The 18,724-nt window shown below is 42.8% G+C and overlaps 1 protein-coding gene across 8 annotated transcripts in view; it reads right to left on the reverse strand.

Annotated features, from left to right (window-relative positions):
- The window catches only part of LOC143314759 (ELKS/Rab6-interacting/CAST family member 1-like), a 112,078-nt gene that overhangs the window by 66,497 nt on the left and 26,857 nt on the right, over positions 1 to 18,724 (reverse strand). For 4 of the 8 annotated variants that reach the window (XR_013075824.1, XR_013075823.1, XM_076721884.1 and 1 more), the window contains exons 7-15: positions 16,925 to 16,999; positions 15,836 to 15,991; positions 14,724 to 14,816; positions 13,561 to 13,728; positions 13,275 to 13,442; positions 9,691 to 9,828; positions 7,739 to 7,879; positions 5,362 to 5,502; positions 2,863 to 3,056 (exon numbers count right to left, since the gene is read on the reverse strand). Coding sequence is in view for 4 of the 8 variants with exons in the window: in XM_076721884.1 (XP_076577999.1) it covers positions 2,863 to 3,056; positions 5,362 to 5,502; positions 7,739 to 7,879; positions 9,691 to 9,828; positions 13,275 to 13,442; positions 13,561 to 13,728; positions 14,724 to 14,816; positions 15,836 to 15,991; positions 16,925 to 16,999 (1,274 nt within the window). In the remaining 4 variants the exon portion in view is untranslated. The remainder of the gene's footprint in view (positions 1 to 2,862; positions 3,057 to 5,361; positions 5,503 to 7,738; positions 7,880 to 9,690; positions 9,829 to 13,274; positions 13,443 to 13,560; positions 13,729 to 14,723; positions 14,817 to 15,835; positions 15,992 to 16,924; positions 17,000 to 18,724) is intronic. The other 4 variants (XR_013075826.1, XR_013075825.1, XM_076721887.1 and 1 more) reach the window with 1 other exon arrangement.

Genomic DNA, 18,724 nt, shown 5'->3' on the forward strand with positions numbered 1-18,724 from the left:
AAATTACCGAGACTTTTGTGTGGTAAATCTGCCACAGTTATCGTCGCTAGCTGCATTATGCCTGAGCTTGAAAAGGCATGCGGGTGCGGCTAGCTAACAGTCAGTTCTGCCCTTTTTATGACTGTTTCACCATGTCAACACTTAACCACAGCCTGCAGTTTGCCAGGGATAGTTTCCCTCATCATCCATCTAACAGCTAAATAAAACCACGAAATGTGAGGATGTAAAAAGTATCATACGTCCTTACACTCTCTAATATAACCTCTACAAACCACTTACTTCACAGTAATGACCGTGTGTGTGCCAGTGTGTAAAAGGAGGAAGTTGAATTTCCTCATAAAAATCTACTTAATCTTTTAGTATTACAAGATACTGTTCTCAAACATACCTAGATTTAGCCGAGACATAATACCTTCCCAGTTTCCTAAGAGCAGCCCGCAAAGTTCAGATATTAAATATCAGTTGCAGAGAAGACTTCATTTTACTGTAATCCACAGGGAGAATCTCTCAAATACATATGATGTAATGGCTTAAGAGCTCAATCATCTGCAATTTTAAATGGTTATAAAGTTACATTACAACGTTATCCACAAAACTAGTACCGCTGTAAATCTGCATCTGAGGGCACTGGCAGACTGAATAACACACACACAGTTAAAACCCACCAGTTTGAAGTCAGCAGGTGCTGAATTATTAATAGTCTAGTATTTCTACTGGCCAGACGAAGACACAGCGAGGAAACACTGAATCTCCCTAAAATCATTAGCAACCATTAGTCTTACAGTCAAACTACTAAACACACAGACAGAAAGGGAGAGAGAGAGACAGCTGGAGTGTGCAGAGATGGAGTCCAAGGAAGAAACTGGAGGAAAAGATTAAAGAGAGAAGGCGCAGACAGAAAACATGTGATAGTTCAGAAATCAAAGAGGTCGACAAGCATACAGACAGACACACAGAGAGAGACAGCTCTGATCTGTCTCGCCCTCCAAGACAAACTTTACTCTCACCGCTCTTGCGAAGATATAACCCAGCTCAACCCTTGCAAATTGTCTCTCTAACCTAATTACTTAACCTTTGCTCGTGAGGCTTCGTGTAAATACTCATAATCAGACACACAGGTGGAACAACAGACAGCCAGGATGAGACACATATTCAGGGAGACAGGTAAACACAGAGGCAAGCAAGCATGCAGGCAGACAGATAGTCAGATATAGAGTAGACAGATTAGGACTAGTTAGATGTAGTGTGCAACTGTATAGGCACACATGGGCGAGAGACAGACCAAAATTACAGGTAGAATAGTGGTTCAAAAAGAGACAAACCATCCCTACTAGCATAAAAAAAGGGTGAACTGTCCAGACTCCTAATGAAAGAAAAAGAGTGTGTTAAACTCTGCCAGTCAGGCATCCTCGGCTGAAAGTAAAACAAAAGTGAAGTGTGAAAACAGAGCCACTAAATGAAAGAATTGCATCATTGACAGGAGCACAGGCTCAAAGGCTTTCAGGCTGCACAGCAGAGACTCTGGTGCCAAACTGTGCCCTCATTTTACAAACTTTTGGGAGCAGTTTGGCTTGTCATACTGCAGTACAACAGATGACAAAAACTTCTGCTGATGCGCAGATGTGTAAGAGTACATCTGGTGCCGATAACTGCACTTTAGGGGGATTTTCGTTTCCAATCTGCAGTCAGTCCAAATAAGCCGTATTAGAGAGATTTGGTGGACATTCAATAAATGCTGCAACTCTTTTATGGTGATTATTAGTGAACATACTCGGCTTTGTCCCATGTGGAAAAGGCTCGCAAACATGAGAAATCTCTCTTTTTATTGTCTTTTGATGTGATACACTATGAGAAGAAAAAGGATTTTAGGTCTGCAAAAAGCCATAATTACCAATTAACCTGCTGATTTTTTTCTCAATTACTTGATGAATAATGTTTTCTGTAAGATGCCAGAAAACAGAAAAAATATCCATCGTAATTTCCCAGAGCAGCAGGTGACCTGTTTTATATGAATTCAAAGATATTCAGTTAAATATTATAAGAATTTGGGGTGTTTTTAATCGAAAAATGACATTTTCAGCATCTTCCAGTTTAATCTTTGACCTATCTGGTAGTAGTATATGAATCAGGATCTCAACTTGCAGTCCTGCGCTGGTTAGAGGTTCAATTCCCAGTGGAGAAAATTTTAGGATAATTTCTGAAGCAATTAGGAAACACTTTTCCAAATGGGACTGGTTGCTTTCATAGTGCTCTCATATCCCGTCCTCCGACAAGCAAGGTGAGTTTTGTCGTGCATCTGACGGGGCCACCAGCCACTCACGTGCCCAGGTAGTCCCACACCAGCCCCCCCATTGGCTGCTGAGAGGCAGCAGGGGGAGGGGCCTGTTTTCGCGACTGCTGAGAACGCCACAGATGAGAGGCAGAGGGGTTTCTGGGGTGTGATGGGCACGCACGCACGGACACACACACACACAAACAAACAAACAAACGCGCTCACACAGATGCAGAATCATATGAATGCATACATAATAAGCGCACACACACACAAGAACAAGGTAAAGATGACAGAGGAAATGAAGCCGGAATGGAGGGAGAAAAGGGGGAGAAAGAAGGGAGAAGACGGGGTGAGAAAAAGGGAAAACTAGTGGATTAGTACTGCAGGGAAGATTAGCATAGACTCCAGCAGTATGTAGCTTGAACAGAATGGAAAGTGGAGTCCAATCTAAAGTTAAATGATCAATTCAGCGAGTAAAGACAGTCTTAGTTGGATTCTATTGATTTAGGAAAGAAGATGATGCAGTAATGTTTTAAAAGCTCTCTAAATTTTCTGTTTCAACGCTTCTCTTTAACCTCATCTCTCACCTCTCCAACTCGTGGATCTTTTTCTCCTTGTCGTTCTTCTCATTCTCCATCTCCCTCAGGATCTCCAGGAGCCGCTCCACCTCGGACTGGGCCTTCCCAGCATCCTCTTTGTGCTGGGCCACTTCCTGCTCCAGGCAGGAGATGCGTTCGGAGAGTTCAGTGCTGGCCTGGGAATCTGCCGCTGCACTCTGAGCCTGGAAGAGAAAGTAATTATTATAAATAAACCCAGAGTTAGCTCTCAAAATGAAGTGAACACCATTGGATGGAAGCAATAAGGTCAAATTAAAGAGGATATGCCAATAACAACATGTGTGTTGAGGATGAGCTGGATGGATTTGATGAACGTGACAAACTGTTTAAGTTTCAATTTGGTCTATAATTGGTTTCTGGTTGAATGGTTGAATTACACACCAGTCTTTCGGGGACCAGACGCAAGATTTGTATATTTTTCTTCACCAGATCTTTACTTTAGAGATATTACAATCAGATCATCTGGTAGATTGTGTAACGCTTTAACATAATGAGGCCTCATCAGCTGTGATAAAATCCAAAGTAATTAAGTGGACCAATATCAAGCTTGGCTAATACAAACAAAGATTACTTGCAATATATTTAGTGCTCCTGTGTTCCTGTTTAGAACTGCAAGTACTTAAGGTGGGGTGACATACTCTGGAGAAAGACTGCTCTGTTTGTGCACCAGTCCAGCCAATCAGCAACAGCAAAGACGTGAAGAAGATGAGATGGCAATATTAACAATCTTTCTCCAGAATGACTCACCCCACCTTTAAGCCATTTCAAATTATAAAATCACTTATTTACCAGTGTTTATTTATCAAATTAAGGGACGAATACTCAGCTCATTTTCTCCACTTTCTTCCACTTTCTCTTCTTACGGCAGGAAACAACAATTTTGCATGTGTGGAGGCATAAAATTAAGATTAAAAATCAGTTTGAACTGATCTGCTCCTTAAAAAAAAGCAGTAAAGATGATGAAGTTTAGTCATGCTAGCATCTCTGCAAATGCTGCCGTCAGTATGCTAACATGCTCGCAACGGCCATGCTAACATGCTGATGTTCAGTTGGTATAGTGTTTACCATGCACACCAGCTTAGATAGCATTTGCTAACATTTGGAAATTAGTACTAAACACACAGCTGAGGCTGATGGGAAGGTTATTCGTTTTGCAGGTATTTGATCATAAACCAAAGAACTGGACAAATATGTCTTTTTTTAAATGTGTGTGTGTGTGTGTGATACTCAGTCACTGCATGTTCTTAATAGCTCGAAGCGTTTTAGTCTGGCTCACTGATTCGGTTGAGTCCACACACACACAAACACACAACAGACATTTATGCCGATGAAAAAGCAAATTAAACGGAGTTGCACTTTCTTCCTTCTTCTTCTCAGCTCCACAGAAGATGCCGAAGAAACAAAACGAAATAAAACAAAACAAAAAAAACAAGTTATAACCAGCGTAGAGGTTAGAACAGCTGTGTGTGTTTCCCAGAAGCAAATGTTGCTCTTGGGACGGATTAACGTTGTGTGTGTGCGTACACACGCCTTGGTCGCACAATACATAAACCCTATTAGTTTTGGAAGCGCACAACAGTTTCTACAGGTCTTTATGTGGAGGGGAAATGTTTGGGTGTCTGACGATATTATAAGACGCTCTGGGTGGAGGGAAGAGAGAGAAAGACAAATAAGAAAGGAAAACATCACACACAATGTCACATGCACAGCGTCAATCAGTTCACACACACGTCTTTTTTCCATCCGCGGTAACAGAAAGAGACTAAGAAATAAACTCTGATGAGAGAAACACCAGAGATCCACTGACACCTTCACACACACACACACACACACACACACACACAAACACACACACACACAAACACACACACACAGGCGCACACGCACACATTCAGGGTGTGGTGGTGGTGCTGTCTTCTCCACTCTGTGAAAATGACTGTAAGGCTGTCAGCAAGCCGTCACACACACACCATTTTATGGGCTGCTGTGTGGGAGAGAATATGTGATATGCAAACACAGGCACATGCGCACACACGCACACGCACACACACACACACACACACACACACACACACACACACACACACACACACACACACACGCTCACACAGCCAGTCATCTTGGAAAACAGTTAAGGGAAAACAAGGAAGGGGAGAAGGAGACGAGGGGTTATTTAGCTTAAAATCCTCCTTTTGTGTTGTGTTTCTGTCTGAACTGTATGTATTTTTTCACAACCGAGACTCAAATAATTGATATTTTTAACAGGCCGATGCTGCCCGTCTATCATGACAATCAATAAGCTTAAAAATAGAATCTTCTGAGTCCACCTGTTTTGGTCTAAATCTAGACAAAGACAGGTGCCAAATCTACTCATTTCTATGCTCCTGTAATACCTTATTTCATGCACTTCCAGTCAAAACTAAACACACACCAGTGGCTTATTCTCCACCAAAACTCATTTATTCTAACCTTCTTGAGTTGGTTCTCCAGCTTGACGCACTCCTCTCTCTTCTGCTCCAGGGTGATCTCCAGACTCTTCAGCCTGCTGTCCTTCTTCAGAGTGGAGGAAGCCAGAGAGGAGGCCTTCTCCTTCAGATCCAACACTGAAGTCTGACACGGAGACAAGGAGTAACGAGGAAGCAGGTCAGTGAGCTGCACACTGAGCAGCTCTGCTGAGGGGGTCGAGGGTTAAATGCCTCGCACATCAACAGCATTGTCACTAACCTGCATTACAGGATAATTCCAGTCTATTATAACTTGGGATTATTTTGCCATTTTTTTCCATTAACTTAAACTTCTTATGAGGTAAAACTGAAAGGGAATGCATGTGAAATGTTGGTAATACTCCCCCACTGCACAGTAAAGCTGGACCAGACCTCAGCAATGCACTTGGTGAGCCCAGTGTTGTTCTTACCGATAGCACGATGGCTAATATTACACTAATAAAATCCAAGTTGTATGAAACTTGAATCATCCTTCAAGGCCTTCCGACACAGTTGTGAGACTGACTCTGTCCCTTGTTCTTTTCCCATGACCTGTCTCTTTTCTCACTCTTTCCAGCTCGATCCCTCCATCCGTGAAGTCTCTCTGCCTTTCTTTTCTGGTCTTTTCCTCTTTTGGTCGGGCCGGTGAAACACAAACCAACGGGACCAGAGGGAGAGACACTCAGACGTGTAATTTTACCCTTGACTGACAATACCAACTCCAGACTATGGATCATCATGTTTGACTGGGCTTTGGTCAGAGAGACCTTGCTGCTCTCTCTGATTATATTTAGGTGAGTATATATACTGCTGTTGTCAGACAAAACCCCACATCTGTGTTAAGCAGCGTAGAAAGGAATGCGTGTTTTCTCCATGAGTTTTCCCATGTATTTCTCAAATTATATAATGGGACTCTAACAGGTTTTATGACCCCGCAATTACTAAAATTAGCTGAAGAGTCCAAGTCAAAAAAGGCAAAAAAGGACTTTCCACTACAACAACATGCAGGCATTTGTTTTTAGGTTGTGCTTTTCCCCCTTTAAAGGACTAGTTTTTGGGAAATATGCATATTCTCTTTGTTGCAGAGAGATAAATGAGGAAACCACTCTCACGTCTGTACGCTTAATATGAAGCTGGAGATGGTTAGCTTAGCTTAGCATAAAGATTGGAAGCAGGGGGCAACAGCTAGCCTTGTTTGGTCAAAAGGTTAAATAAATAAAGCTCCGATACTAACACTGTATCTATCTTTGATTAATCTGTATGAAAATGAAATGTAAAAATCTGCGAGTCCTTACTGCAGCAGCCCAGGTCTGTAATCCCCTCTCTCTCTTTGCCTTCTCTGTCTCTCTCCATTATTATAATGAAACAGACATGCCAAAAAAAATCTCTCTCTCAGAAAAAAGAGTCAGTTTGTGGTATCTTCGGGGACCTCCTGCTGGCTCCAGCCTTATAATTTGCATGCAAACATGACAGTGGCATTGATCCTCATCATCTCTGCAAGGAAGAAATCTACCGAGGAAAGACCCGTTAGTGTGTCTGTACTGCACGTTTGTCTCCTTACATGAAACTTGTATGTGTTTACAGCTGCGCTTTAAAACCTATACTTGTGTGTGGACGAGTGAGTAAAGTGGAGAATCAATCAGTGGGCTAAGATCTCTGTAAGATGTCTGTACTCTATGACCTAAAACCTTCATTAAGACACACTTAACATTAAAGGTTTTTTTATGCATCAGTGCATGAATTTCCTTTCTCATGTTTGCTAACTTTTGATGTGTTTAATTTTAATATAGTGGTCTTGTTAGATGTTAATAGCTTCTGACTTGCTAAATTAAATTTTGGTTTAAACCCTCCTCACATCCTTTCCTTTTTAGTAGATTTGAAGCCATTTCTCTGGTTCTGGCTTTTGGTTCTACAAATTGCTTCCGCTTCGACTCTACTATTATAAAAAAAGACTTATGAACAGTAGGCTTGCACCTGCTTTTGCCTCCTGAAGGACAGCGCGTTGAAATAAAATGTTGTGTACAAACGCTGCAGGGGGAATAATAGAGCACAGACAGTGCTTAAAAATGCTTTGTCATCGTCTGTCTTTGCCTCTCTGTCTCTGCTGTGGTGGTTTGTATGAATCACAAAGCGAGAAGGATTCATCTCCAGTCACTGTTTGCGCTGGTTGTGAAGCATATCGTTGTCAAGGAAATGCGACTGTTTATCATTGTTGTCCTTCAGAGCGAGGACTTTGGGAGGATCCGGGGTCTCTTCCACAGTGATAGATCAATCACGTCTCCTTGACGGGGACACCGAGACTGTGTTTTTCTGACTTATAGCACAAATATGGACGAGTGTGTTTGTATGTGTGTGTCGTCTACCTCGCGGTCAGCCAGGTCAGCCTGCAGCTGGGAGACTTTCTCCCTCAACTCCTTCAGCTCCTTCTTGGTGGACTCCACCTCCTCCCCCTTTTCTCTTTCCTCCCTCTCCCGCTGCTCCTTCAACCGCTCGATGATTCGCTCCTGGGCATTGAGGAGGAGGAGGAGGAGGAGAGGAAAGAGGGATGGAAGTTAGAAGAATGGAGAGAGACAGAGTCCAAGAGTTCTTCACAGTCACTCAATATCAGGTTTCTATACTAATAACAGTCGCATTAAACTTTATGTACATGGCAGGTTTGACAGGATCTAACAGCCAACAGTGATTTTAGACACGTAATACGTTCTGGCACGAGATGTAATATTCACAACCACTAAAACACTACAGACACTCTCCAGCTATAGAACAACACAGCCGCCAGTTCAAGCAAAAGCAGAAAAGTTCACACACACAAGAAGGAGCGCACAAAGCCCAAAGAGAGGCGGTGGGCTGCGCTGTGTGTGTATGTTCTTCTGCCTTTGCGAGGACTGAGCCGAGCTTTCAGCGATGAGAGTGACAACATGTTCTCAAAAGTGAGGATATTTTGGCCCGTCCCCACTTCTGTAAGAAGCTGATACTAATGATTATTTTAAATATCGATTGATCTGCAGTAGGGCTGCAGCAGTATACTGCTCTCACAGGACACCATGATATGAAGATCGTTATCATAACATGAACATTTCCTCATCTACAGTATTGAATACTACTCTATCCGTGTTATTTGAAAAAATATTTCAAGTTTATATCAAGTTTCACGTCAGTCAGGATTTAATATATTGTGAAATTATAATAAAGCACTTGTTCAACCTAAGCTATTCCTTTAAGGGTCACTGTAAGTGATGATAAAAATTATAATTATGTGATACCGTGTATTATGAAACCATGAAAGATTCATACTGATGCAACCCTAATCTAATCATTTGGTCCATTAAACATCAAAAATAGTTAAAAATTCTCATCACAATTTCCGAGCTGAAGTTGAGGTTTGAAGACCTCTGAAAACACTTTAAGATAAGGTGCTTTGAAACATGACACAGTGCGAAACAAAGTGTGTGTGACAGAGAAAGGAGGGATACAATAAGGAAAGCAAGAGATGGAAAAACAGAGAGGAAGACGGAGAAAACAAAGGATTTCCAAAGGCACCAAAACAATGAAAACGGGGGGAAAAAAGTCACTTGAGTGAAGTTGGAGTCGCCGGCCACCTCCGCCTGCCAACACTCACACATCTAACTGACACCCTGAATATTAGTCACTGGACAACTAATGGCCCTGTTTCCTCTGTGTGTGTGTGTGAGTGTGTGTGCGTGAGAAGGAGAGCAGCTCGGTAACATAATCACGCTCTACAGTGCAAAAAAAAAAAAAAACTCTCATCAAACACTTTAAAGTGGCCCGCTGGTGTCACTGGGTCATCAAACGGGCGGGTGAGGGTTCAATTCCCGCCGCCTGAACGTTTAGATGCAGACGGTGTGGTTGTTGGTTCTACTCCCGTCGGTCCGGGCCACGTGACTGCATGTTGGATGGCTCCTGAGCTTTTATGAACACAGGCTGCGAATGATTTAATAATGAAACAGCCAATGTGATTATTGGTTCATTTCCATTCATCCAGAGTCATCTGGCCATCGCGTGGGTGGTCGGCGCTTTTGCTCATAGTGGTTTTATTAATGTAACCTTGCTCGAGGGTTGACCTGAGGTTGACCAGCATCAAGTGTTTGTGTGTGTGTGTGTGTGTGTCTGCATGTATTGCTCACGTTGTGGGGACATACATCTGTTTACACAGTCACATTGTGGGGACTCGCCTTACTTGAGTGGACAAAATGCAGGTCCCCATAATGTAAATCATTAAATTTTAGGATGAAGACTTGGGTTAAGTGTGTGTGTGTGTGTGTGTGTGTGTGTGTGTGTGTGTGTGTGAGATCACCTTCTCAGCCAAAGCCTCCTCCAGTGTTCCCAGTGCTGTGTCAGTGTTTGAGGTGTCCGTCTGCAAAGACTTGACTCTGTCTTTCAGGCCACTCAGCTGTTTCTCTTTATCCCTCAGCTGGTCCTGGAGGTTCTCTATCTACAGAGAGACAAGAGGGGAGAAGAACTCAAACAGTGCTGTTTATGATGCATGATTCATTTATTTACCAAAGAACGATATTGTGCTGGCGAGTGTATCTGTACACTGGGGGAGCCGCTTGTAACTAGAGTCCAGATGATGGCGAATTTCTGCGATTTTTAAACACTGGAATGAAATTAGCTTGAACAACTAAAAACAACAACAAATAAAACAAAATATATGTTAATAAGAGTCACAAATACAAACCTGCAGCCTATTAAAAACTACACTGAAATACACTAAAGATTGCATTTTGCACCTTGTCACTGTCTTGTTACTAACGATCGGACATGCTGTGAATGCAGATACCAATTCATCCATGATAAGTGAAAAAGTGTCTAATGCTAATATTAGCCTGACTGATCTGTCAGGCTCGACTTGTAACAGCAGCACAGAATGATGATTTGATGTTTTTTCATGAAAATGCATCATCACCGCTAAATTAAAGTGAACTGAAAAACGAAACCAATCTGACAGTCTAATGAAAAATGGATGTTACGCACACTCGATGTTTGTCAGCGTCATTCTAAAAGCAATAATCACTTTGATTATTTGATTGGATTTTCAGGCTGCGTAAGTAAGCGTGAGTAAGATGAAATGTCTCACATCAAGGGAAAATGTGCTTTTTTATCTTCTTACCAGCCAGTTTTTACATTAGAGCGTTTCACTTGCTTCAAGCTTCTTTGTCCTTAATTATCTTAATAAGATATACTTTGATTATATTACTGGTTTTGAGTTTGTTAATGTATGAAAATAGAATTTCCAGAACCACAGAGCCGTTTGATCGACACTGACAAGTACAAAACTGCTTTGTTTTTCTTCCTTTTTTCCTTGTTTTTAGGAGCTTTTTGCAGTGCATTGATGATTACATATGTCTGCCTCCTCACACTTTATGGATGGAGCTGTCCTTTCCACAAACCTGTGAGTGAGTGAGCTTCACTGACCGTCAGTAAACAAACACACCAACAGTGAGAAATGCATTTAAACACCACTGAGGATAAAACCTTATTTAAAGCCTTATTTACATTGTGGTTTTCAGTTCTCCCTCCCACATTCCCTCTGTTTAACCCCCGTTCGCTCCCACACTCCTTTCAAAGCAGGTGAATCTTCTCCTCCTGCTACGCTGCCCTAAATACAACGGACAGCTCCTCGTACAAGGGGCCTCATGTGATTCTATCTGGAGATTTTCAACCTATGAAAACAGCTGAGAGGCGCTGTGTCACATGCGAACGTTCGCCCTAAACTTTGCTACCTTTAACCCTTTTCTCCAAACACACACACTCCCTTTACCTCCACCTCTTTCTCCCCTCCTCCCCGCGCCCTCCCGTTTCCTCTCACAGCGGTTTGGTCGCAGATTAATTTTCTATTAAAACGCAAAATCAGCAGAAATAACTGAAGGACTCGCTCTTTCCCTGAGCCCACGATGAGTGTGTGTTTGTGTTTGTGTGTGTGTGTGTGTGTGTGTGTGTGTGTGTGTGTGTGTGTGTGCGTGAGACAGAGAGAGATCATGGACAAAGATAAGGAGTTATGTCAACTTTGTGGTATTCATTAAAAAATGGATGGAACAAAAGGTTGAACAGAAATAATGAACTGAGCGGAAAATAGAGGTGGGAAGCTTATGAAATGTGGCGTTAAGAGCGGACTTGTAAAATGACTACATTTCAGCCTCCCTCTCTCCCTCTCTCCTTCCTTCCTTCTCTCTGCCAGAGAGAAAGCAAATCAAGCGATTGACAACCCGTCACAAAAAAAAAGAGGAAGTCAGATTGGTATGTAACCTCTGACTCCACTGCAGGTGAGACACACATTTACAGCACCGCAGAGTGTGTGTGTGTTCATACAGTAAAACACTTCCAGCGCCTCATTAATCAACTGTTCACCTGACAGCTTGACTGACACCTCCTCCTCACACACACACACACACACACACGCACCCACACAAACACACACACTTGACATTGAGAGGCAGGGAGAGTCTTTGATGCCATCTACACTTCCCGAAACTGACAACTGCTGGATGCCTGGCGCGCACACACACACACACACACACACACACACACACACACACACATATATATATACAGTACTTACAAACCCTCATACACACACACATACACACACACACACATTCAACGCCTGCTTATTTTAGTCCCAAAATCGTCAGTGATAATGAACAGGAATATGTTAACAAAACAATAACCAGCCAACGCTCCTCTTCATCAACGTGGTGACGTTCCTCACACATAACAGAAAATTACATTGAACAACAAAGAGACGAGGAGGAAGGGAGATCAGAGGAACACCTTTAAAATTAATTCTGTGCGCTCATGCTAATTTCCCTCACCGCTAACATGCGGTGACAGGTAAGAAGAAACAAGGAGGACAGAGCGGCGACGGAAAGAAGGTATTTTTAGTTTCACCACATGCAAGTAAGAAAAGAAATGAGGAAATCAGAAGCGCAGATTAGATAAACGAGGAGTCAGCAACATCTCTGTCTCCCTCCCAGACGCCGGACTGTATTCTATTTGAAGACGGCAGAGGTCATCATTTATTGAACGGGAGGAACTCATTAGTATGCAACTGATTTCAAACACACTCTGTCTCTCTCCTCCCCCTCCCTGTCCTGCTTTAGGTCTGTCTGCTTGATTGTCTCTATCAATTATCGGTTCAAACTCTGAATTTTTTTTTTTTTTCCTCTAAGTGACAATGGGAGGGAGAAAAAGGGGGAGGAGGGTGAGTATTTATGGCAAGAGACACAAAAGGCTGATGGGAGAATTCAACTGTATGCTGGATTTCTAATTTCTAATTTTCTTAATTCGCTTCCTTATACCCCCAAAACCAGCGTGCCTGTCTGTGCATCCATCTGTCCGCCTGCTCACCTCTCTGTCTGTCTGTCTGTCTGTGCATCTGCCTGGTCCAACACCTAAACTACACACTGTCTTACAGCCCCATCTAGTGGCCGTAGCATCACATGACAGCATCAGATTCTTCGTACATGCATATTACCTGTGTCATCTGCAACATTTTCATTGAAATAAAAGCTCTTTTAGCCTCTTGTGATCCAAGATTTCACTGTTTCCCTGTTCTCAAAATCAGTGTCATCAAAGTGTTTCCAAGAGAAATGAATCTACTCAGTGGCAATGATGCTGCTTTGAAATAAAGAGAAGAAGTGCTGGTAGGAAGCATGAGCAGCAACCTCCACCATGGCTAAACAGACAACAAAAACAGTGCCACTATGGAAGCTAACATGTTAAAAAAAAGGAAGTCCAATTAGGATGACAGGACAGCACACAGTTTGATTATGCAGGAAGTGAAGTGCAACAACAACAAAGCAGCAACTGCTTAGTTCCAAACATCTAACAGGATCACAAACAGTTTAACTCTGTGTATTCTGACGTCTGTCCTCTTACCTTCTTCTGCAGGACATTAACTTTGCGTTCCTTGACGTCCAGCATGTCTTTGAGGTCGCTGATCTCTCCGTGCTGAGTACTCTTCTCCTCCGTCAGCTCCGAGATCTGTTGACTCTTTTTAGAGAGGAGGGATTCCTTCTCCTCCAGACGCAGACGAAGAGCATCCACCTGCACACAAACACTCCCAATTAGTCAGTGGAAATAAATATTTAAAAACCAGAGATCTATTTCCTTGTGATAAGTAATAGTACCATTACTATTACTACGAATAGAAGTGTAACTGTACCTCAGTCTGAAGTATCGCGGCTCGCTGTTCCTTGGCAGTGAGTGACTCCTTCAGCACGTCCACGTGTTGTTTACTGTCAGAAAACTGATTGTTCAGAGTTTCCAGTTTGGTCCTGAAGGCCAGGAGCTCGCTGTCCTTACGACTCAGGTCCTGCTTTACTTGTTCCATCTGAGTGACACACACACACACACACACACAGGGCATGAGGAGAGAAGGGGGGATACAAAGAAGAGAGACTGTTAGAGTGTGTACTAGAGAAGATTACAAGCTTAATTATAATCCACTACAAGCTTTACTAAGGGAGCACTTGTTCTTGGCACTAGTTTCAAGGAAAAAATGTTTGTAGAACTGACAGTGTGTGTTGTGAGAGGCCTTCTACAAGGGCAACTGTGTCAGCTAATGCTCAGGAAGCTGTGAGTTCGATCAAGTATAATCTAGACACATTCAGGCCTTTAGAAATAGTCTTGTTTCTAACTTCTCTCCTGGGAAGCAAACAAGAGTTAGACACATCTCAGTCGAGTAAATGCAGTATTACACATGAATTTAAAGCATAAAACATACTTCCCAGCTACTGTTTTGTACTGTATGAGAGGGTCAGGGTTGATTCTTTCAGCTAGCCTTTGTGGCCCCTGATTTAGAAAAATCCTAGATCCAACCCTGCTTTGGGATCTCGATGATTGGGAGTGAATTTAACATGATGCATAAAAAGAATGAACCCAAACCGCACAGGACAGTAAGTCATACAGTAACAAAAACTCAGCATATTAATCCAAGCCACTAGCTGAGAGAACCCTCATGCAAGAAGAAAGAGAAGCGGGTTAGAGATGCTGGAGCACAAAGAGCAGGATTCACAGCTTGAAGTCTGTAATGACGCAGTTCAGACTGCAAGAAACAACTATTACTGTCAACAGCCATTGATCACAGACAGGACGGGAAGTAACGACCTCCCAACCTGTTCATATGAGCAAAAAATACCAAAGACAGTAACGTGATGGGTTGACAAAATGTGACCAGCATTTGAGAGCTGCAGTTGCTCACTGCTGTCTGAACAGTCACACTACTGGGATTCTACTGGGACTCTACTCAAGCAGCAGCCGTTAGCTGTTAGTCAACCTGGGAGACAGGAAGAAGAAAGAAAGAGAGAGCACAGGTGTGTCTCTTACTGCAGACACCTCCCGCTGAAGCTCATTGGCTCGCTGCCTTAGCTCCTCCTTCTCTGATTGGCTGTGCGTTAGCTCTTCCTTCAGCTGCTCAACCTGGCAGGAGAGGAGGGCGTCACCATGGCCACAACATATCAGCCGCCACAGTCGCTGGCCGCTCTGACCACATGCGGCACATCCTCACATGCTGGAACAGTACGTGAAAACCATCCTACCCTGCATCAGCACTACCATCATGTGCTAGCATGAGTGGGCAGCACAGGTTTAATGCGGAGTCTGTGTTCTCATAAGTCGTACAAGTAGGTTTGATATGTGCCTGTAAAAATAATAATAAGTAAACTAAACCGTCTTTAAACTTGCTTTTCTTAGGTTTCAAGGACCCAAGAGTCAGGTAACCGGCTTCACATAAAAATTTGAAGTGAGGAAAAAGGTTTTTATTCAACAATCGCATCATCTCCTGGAAATTTAACACACAACTTTATTGGCAGTGACATAAAGTAATCCCGAGTCGAGCACAAAAGCTCTATTGATTTTGTAGTTTTAATCAGAATACGCTCCTCTCATGGCTTCCTATGCACTTATAATATTGTTTCACAGCGGTGTGTCCACTGAAAGACTCTTAGTTGAGCCCATGTGTAGTTATCTTGGAGTAGTTAACTTACAAATCACATGCAGGTTTCAGGTTGTTGCAACAAAGCTGCCCCTGATCCTAAAGACATTTTAAGATGGCAAACATGCTGATAATGTCTATATTTCAAAAAACAAAGATATATATATGTATGTTTAGAGTATTACTATTAAAAGAAGGCATGCTAACAATGAAGAGATCAAAGAAAGAAGAGGTACTGTGACTCAAATGTGAGATACAAAAACATTTCAACTCAAACAAGCTACAGAAGTAAACAGAAAAAAAAACTGTCTCATATCACGACAGAAGCACTGGTTTGTTTTAATGAGCGTGTTCTGCTCTAACCCCTTTTCTTCTTGACACTACAGTTGTATCCGTCACATGCGAAGAAGTCGAGTTTTTTCCCCAAAAAAATCCAGCGATCTTTCAAAACGCAGAGAGAAACCCGGTGAGACAAGCAGATCAGGTGTGTGTGTGAATCTGTCACCTTGTTCTTCATGAACTTGGAGTGGGATCTGTAGACCTCCATCTGTTTGATCTCCTCCTCCCTCTCCTCGCTGCTCAGAGCCCCGTTGGACTTGAGCATGTTAACTTCCTCCTCCAGCTCTCTCATGCTGCGCTCCAGTGAGCTGATCTTTGCATCCTGGCAGGACATCAACACGCTCACGTTAGGACCAGGTGTGATTGACTGTGGCTGAGCCATAAACATGATCAAGGAATGAAACATAGTCCTTTGGTATTTCTGACAGACGGGCAACCACAGGAAGATAGCATCAGCTACAACGATGAACAGAGGAAGGGATCATACTGTACATGTTAAAGGCTAATACTGAGTTACTAACAGGATTTACAGCCTTGGTCCTCAACATTACCCAGGCTAGCTGGTTTGGAAATGTTGTGTGAAATGAACAATATGAAGAAAGAACAATGACTGTAACAGGAACACTGTGAACATGTCAGGTTTGAAAATCTGTGAGTGCAGAAATACGTCCACCAGAGGGCGTAATTTGAGATATACTGAGAGGTTTGTTACTGTCTTGGCATCATTAGGAAACTCCTTTTTTGAGTGCAACATATAAAAACCAATGAAAGTGTGGGATATAGAAAATATTATACAAGGAAAGTTTCAGAAAGCAAATTTGCAACAAATTGTGGACAAAATTTGGAATGAAGCTGGATGTCAAAGACAGTTCATGCACACAGATAACTGATGAAAGCAAGTATATATACATAATATGACAACACAGACTTCAGGGAAATGACAAACTAAGGCTTTATGATACAAAAATGAATGCACAGGTATTTTTTTTGGAATACATACAAGGCTAATTGTGCAACAAGCAGGCTTGCAGTCACCTTTGTGCATTCCATATTTAGTCTGACATGTTGCATAAGCAATATACTACTACTATACTATAGTTATTTGCTATATACTTGTTGACAATAAATGTAGCTCCACCAATACCAATGTGAGGCCGACTGTATAAGACAATCTTCTATACATTTAACATACTATACAATACAATGATGATTTTGGGGGCACATTTACGTAAACTGATAAACAAGACATGTTTACCTTCATTTCGATGACGGTCTGCAAGGCCTTGGTCTTTGTTGATTCTGGAGCTGCTTCATATCTCCTGTGGAGCTCCTGAGGGGCACAAACACCACGATGGTCAGCAGACGACAGAGAGAGGGACACTGAGGGATGGAGCGGGGGATGAGGAGGAGAAGGTCGTGGGCCAGGACTGCAGAGGGACGGGAAGGGATGGAGGGAGGGTTGAACGATGGGTGTAGGCCGTGGAGAGGGAACAGGGAAGGATGGCGAGCGCTGGAGGGAAGGATGGACCGAGGAGGCGACAACGAAAGAGGGATAATGGGGAGGACAGGAGGAAGGGAGCTTGATGGGATGGATGGAGTGGCGATGGGAAGGAGGGGAAGGTACAGGGAAGGAGGGAGAGGAGCACAATGGGTGGTGGCGTGAGGGGGAGAAATGAGGAGAGGGTTGGAAGGGGGGAGACACGTGGAAAGGAGGTGGAATAGGGATGGAAGGAGAGACAGGAAAAGAGGGAGAGATGGGGATGGACGGGGAAGCAGGATGGGGTTGTTTCCCTCTGGTGGAGGCGCTGGCTTTCAGCCTCCTCGGGTCGATCCGTCCGTCCCACATCCTTCAAACTGTGAGGAGCACCACTAACTGAGCTAACGCTGATTCAGCCTCAAATGCGAAAGGATGATCAAATATGACAGCCTGAAATGATGCTAATGTAATTAATTAGCTCCTCGCTTTGAAGCCTTTAGGTTCAAATGGAAAGTTCAATTCAAAGCGAACAATTCAGCTTGAATGAAGAAATCAAAGAAGTCAAATCACAGAACTCCACTTTCAATCTCCTGCAGCTGCATTTTTCTCAAAGAATTCTCCAAAGTCACAATCTTAACTAGCCTAATTTACTGAGCTGAACGCAACGATGATGTTACCATATCACAAGTCACTAGTCAAATGAAGTAAGAGCAAAGGGGGGAGAGAAAGAAGGGGGGGGTGTAGATGTAAAAGGACAAATAGAGACAGAAAGGACGGGGAGAAAGAGTACGAGAGAGGGAGGGAATGAAAGCAGAGGGGCGGACGCGGCAGTGCTCGCATCACTGCTTCTCTTTGGAGGAAACACACTCAGAGGCTAACAAAGACGGCTAATGCAAGAGCCAGGAAGCACAAAAACACACATATGTGAAAGGGATAGCAGGGTGCCATGGCTTAAGGCGCTCGTACGAATGCTCTGAATGCTCACAACTACACACACACACACACACACGCACGCACGCAAGCACACAGATATTCCTTGAAAAAAGATTGCTTGTTTGGTAATCACTTCCTGGGGTGTGTTACAGGTAAAATTAGGACTAATACTGACGCAGCTATTGCAGAAGTATGGAAGCAAAGACAGGCCATAATGAGTAAATCTAATCACTACTGAGATGAGATAAGCTTTTGTTGATCCCTAGAGGAGAAAAGTCATGCACTGAAGTATATACTTCATGTTAAAATTGAATTATCACTGAATTTGTAGCACTGAATATGTTATTTTTAAAACCTCCATTTCTCCATTTCCACTTATGTGATATGAATTCCTCTATTTGAAATTTCCAGACTTTCCACCATCAAAAACAGTCTATACCACAGCTAGCATGCTGCTGTAGCTGTCTGCAGCTAACGTGTTGCTAACATAACATCCAAAGTAACTGCTGAATCACAGCTGAAATAGCTGTTACTTTTTACTTTGTGTACTTTCACCCTTGTGCATGTTGACTATATTAATCACTGTGTTGTGCCTTCCATGTGGGCTTAACGTTGATCTTTCACTCGAGATACTGGCATGAAACA

This window comes from Chaetodon auriga, chromosome 22, assembly GCF_051107435.1.
Source record: "Chaetodon auriga isolate fChaAug3 chromosome 22, fChaAug3.hap1, whole genome shotgun sequence".
Taxonomy (NCBI): domain Eukaryota; kingdom Metazoa; phylum Chordata; class Actinopteri; order Chaetodontiformes; family Chaetodontidae; genus Chaetodon; species Chaetodon auriga.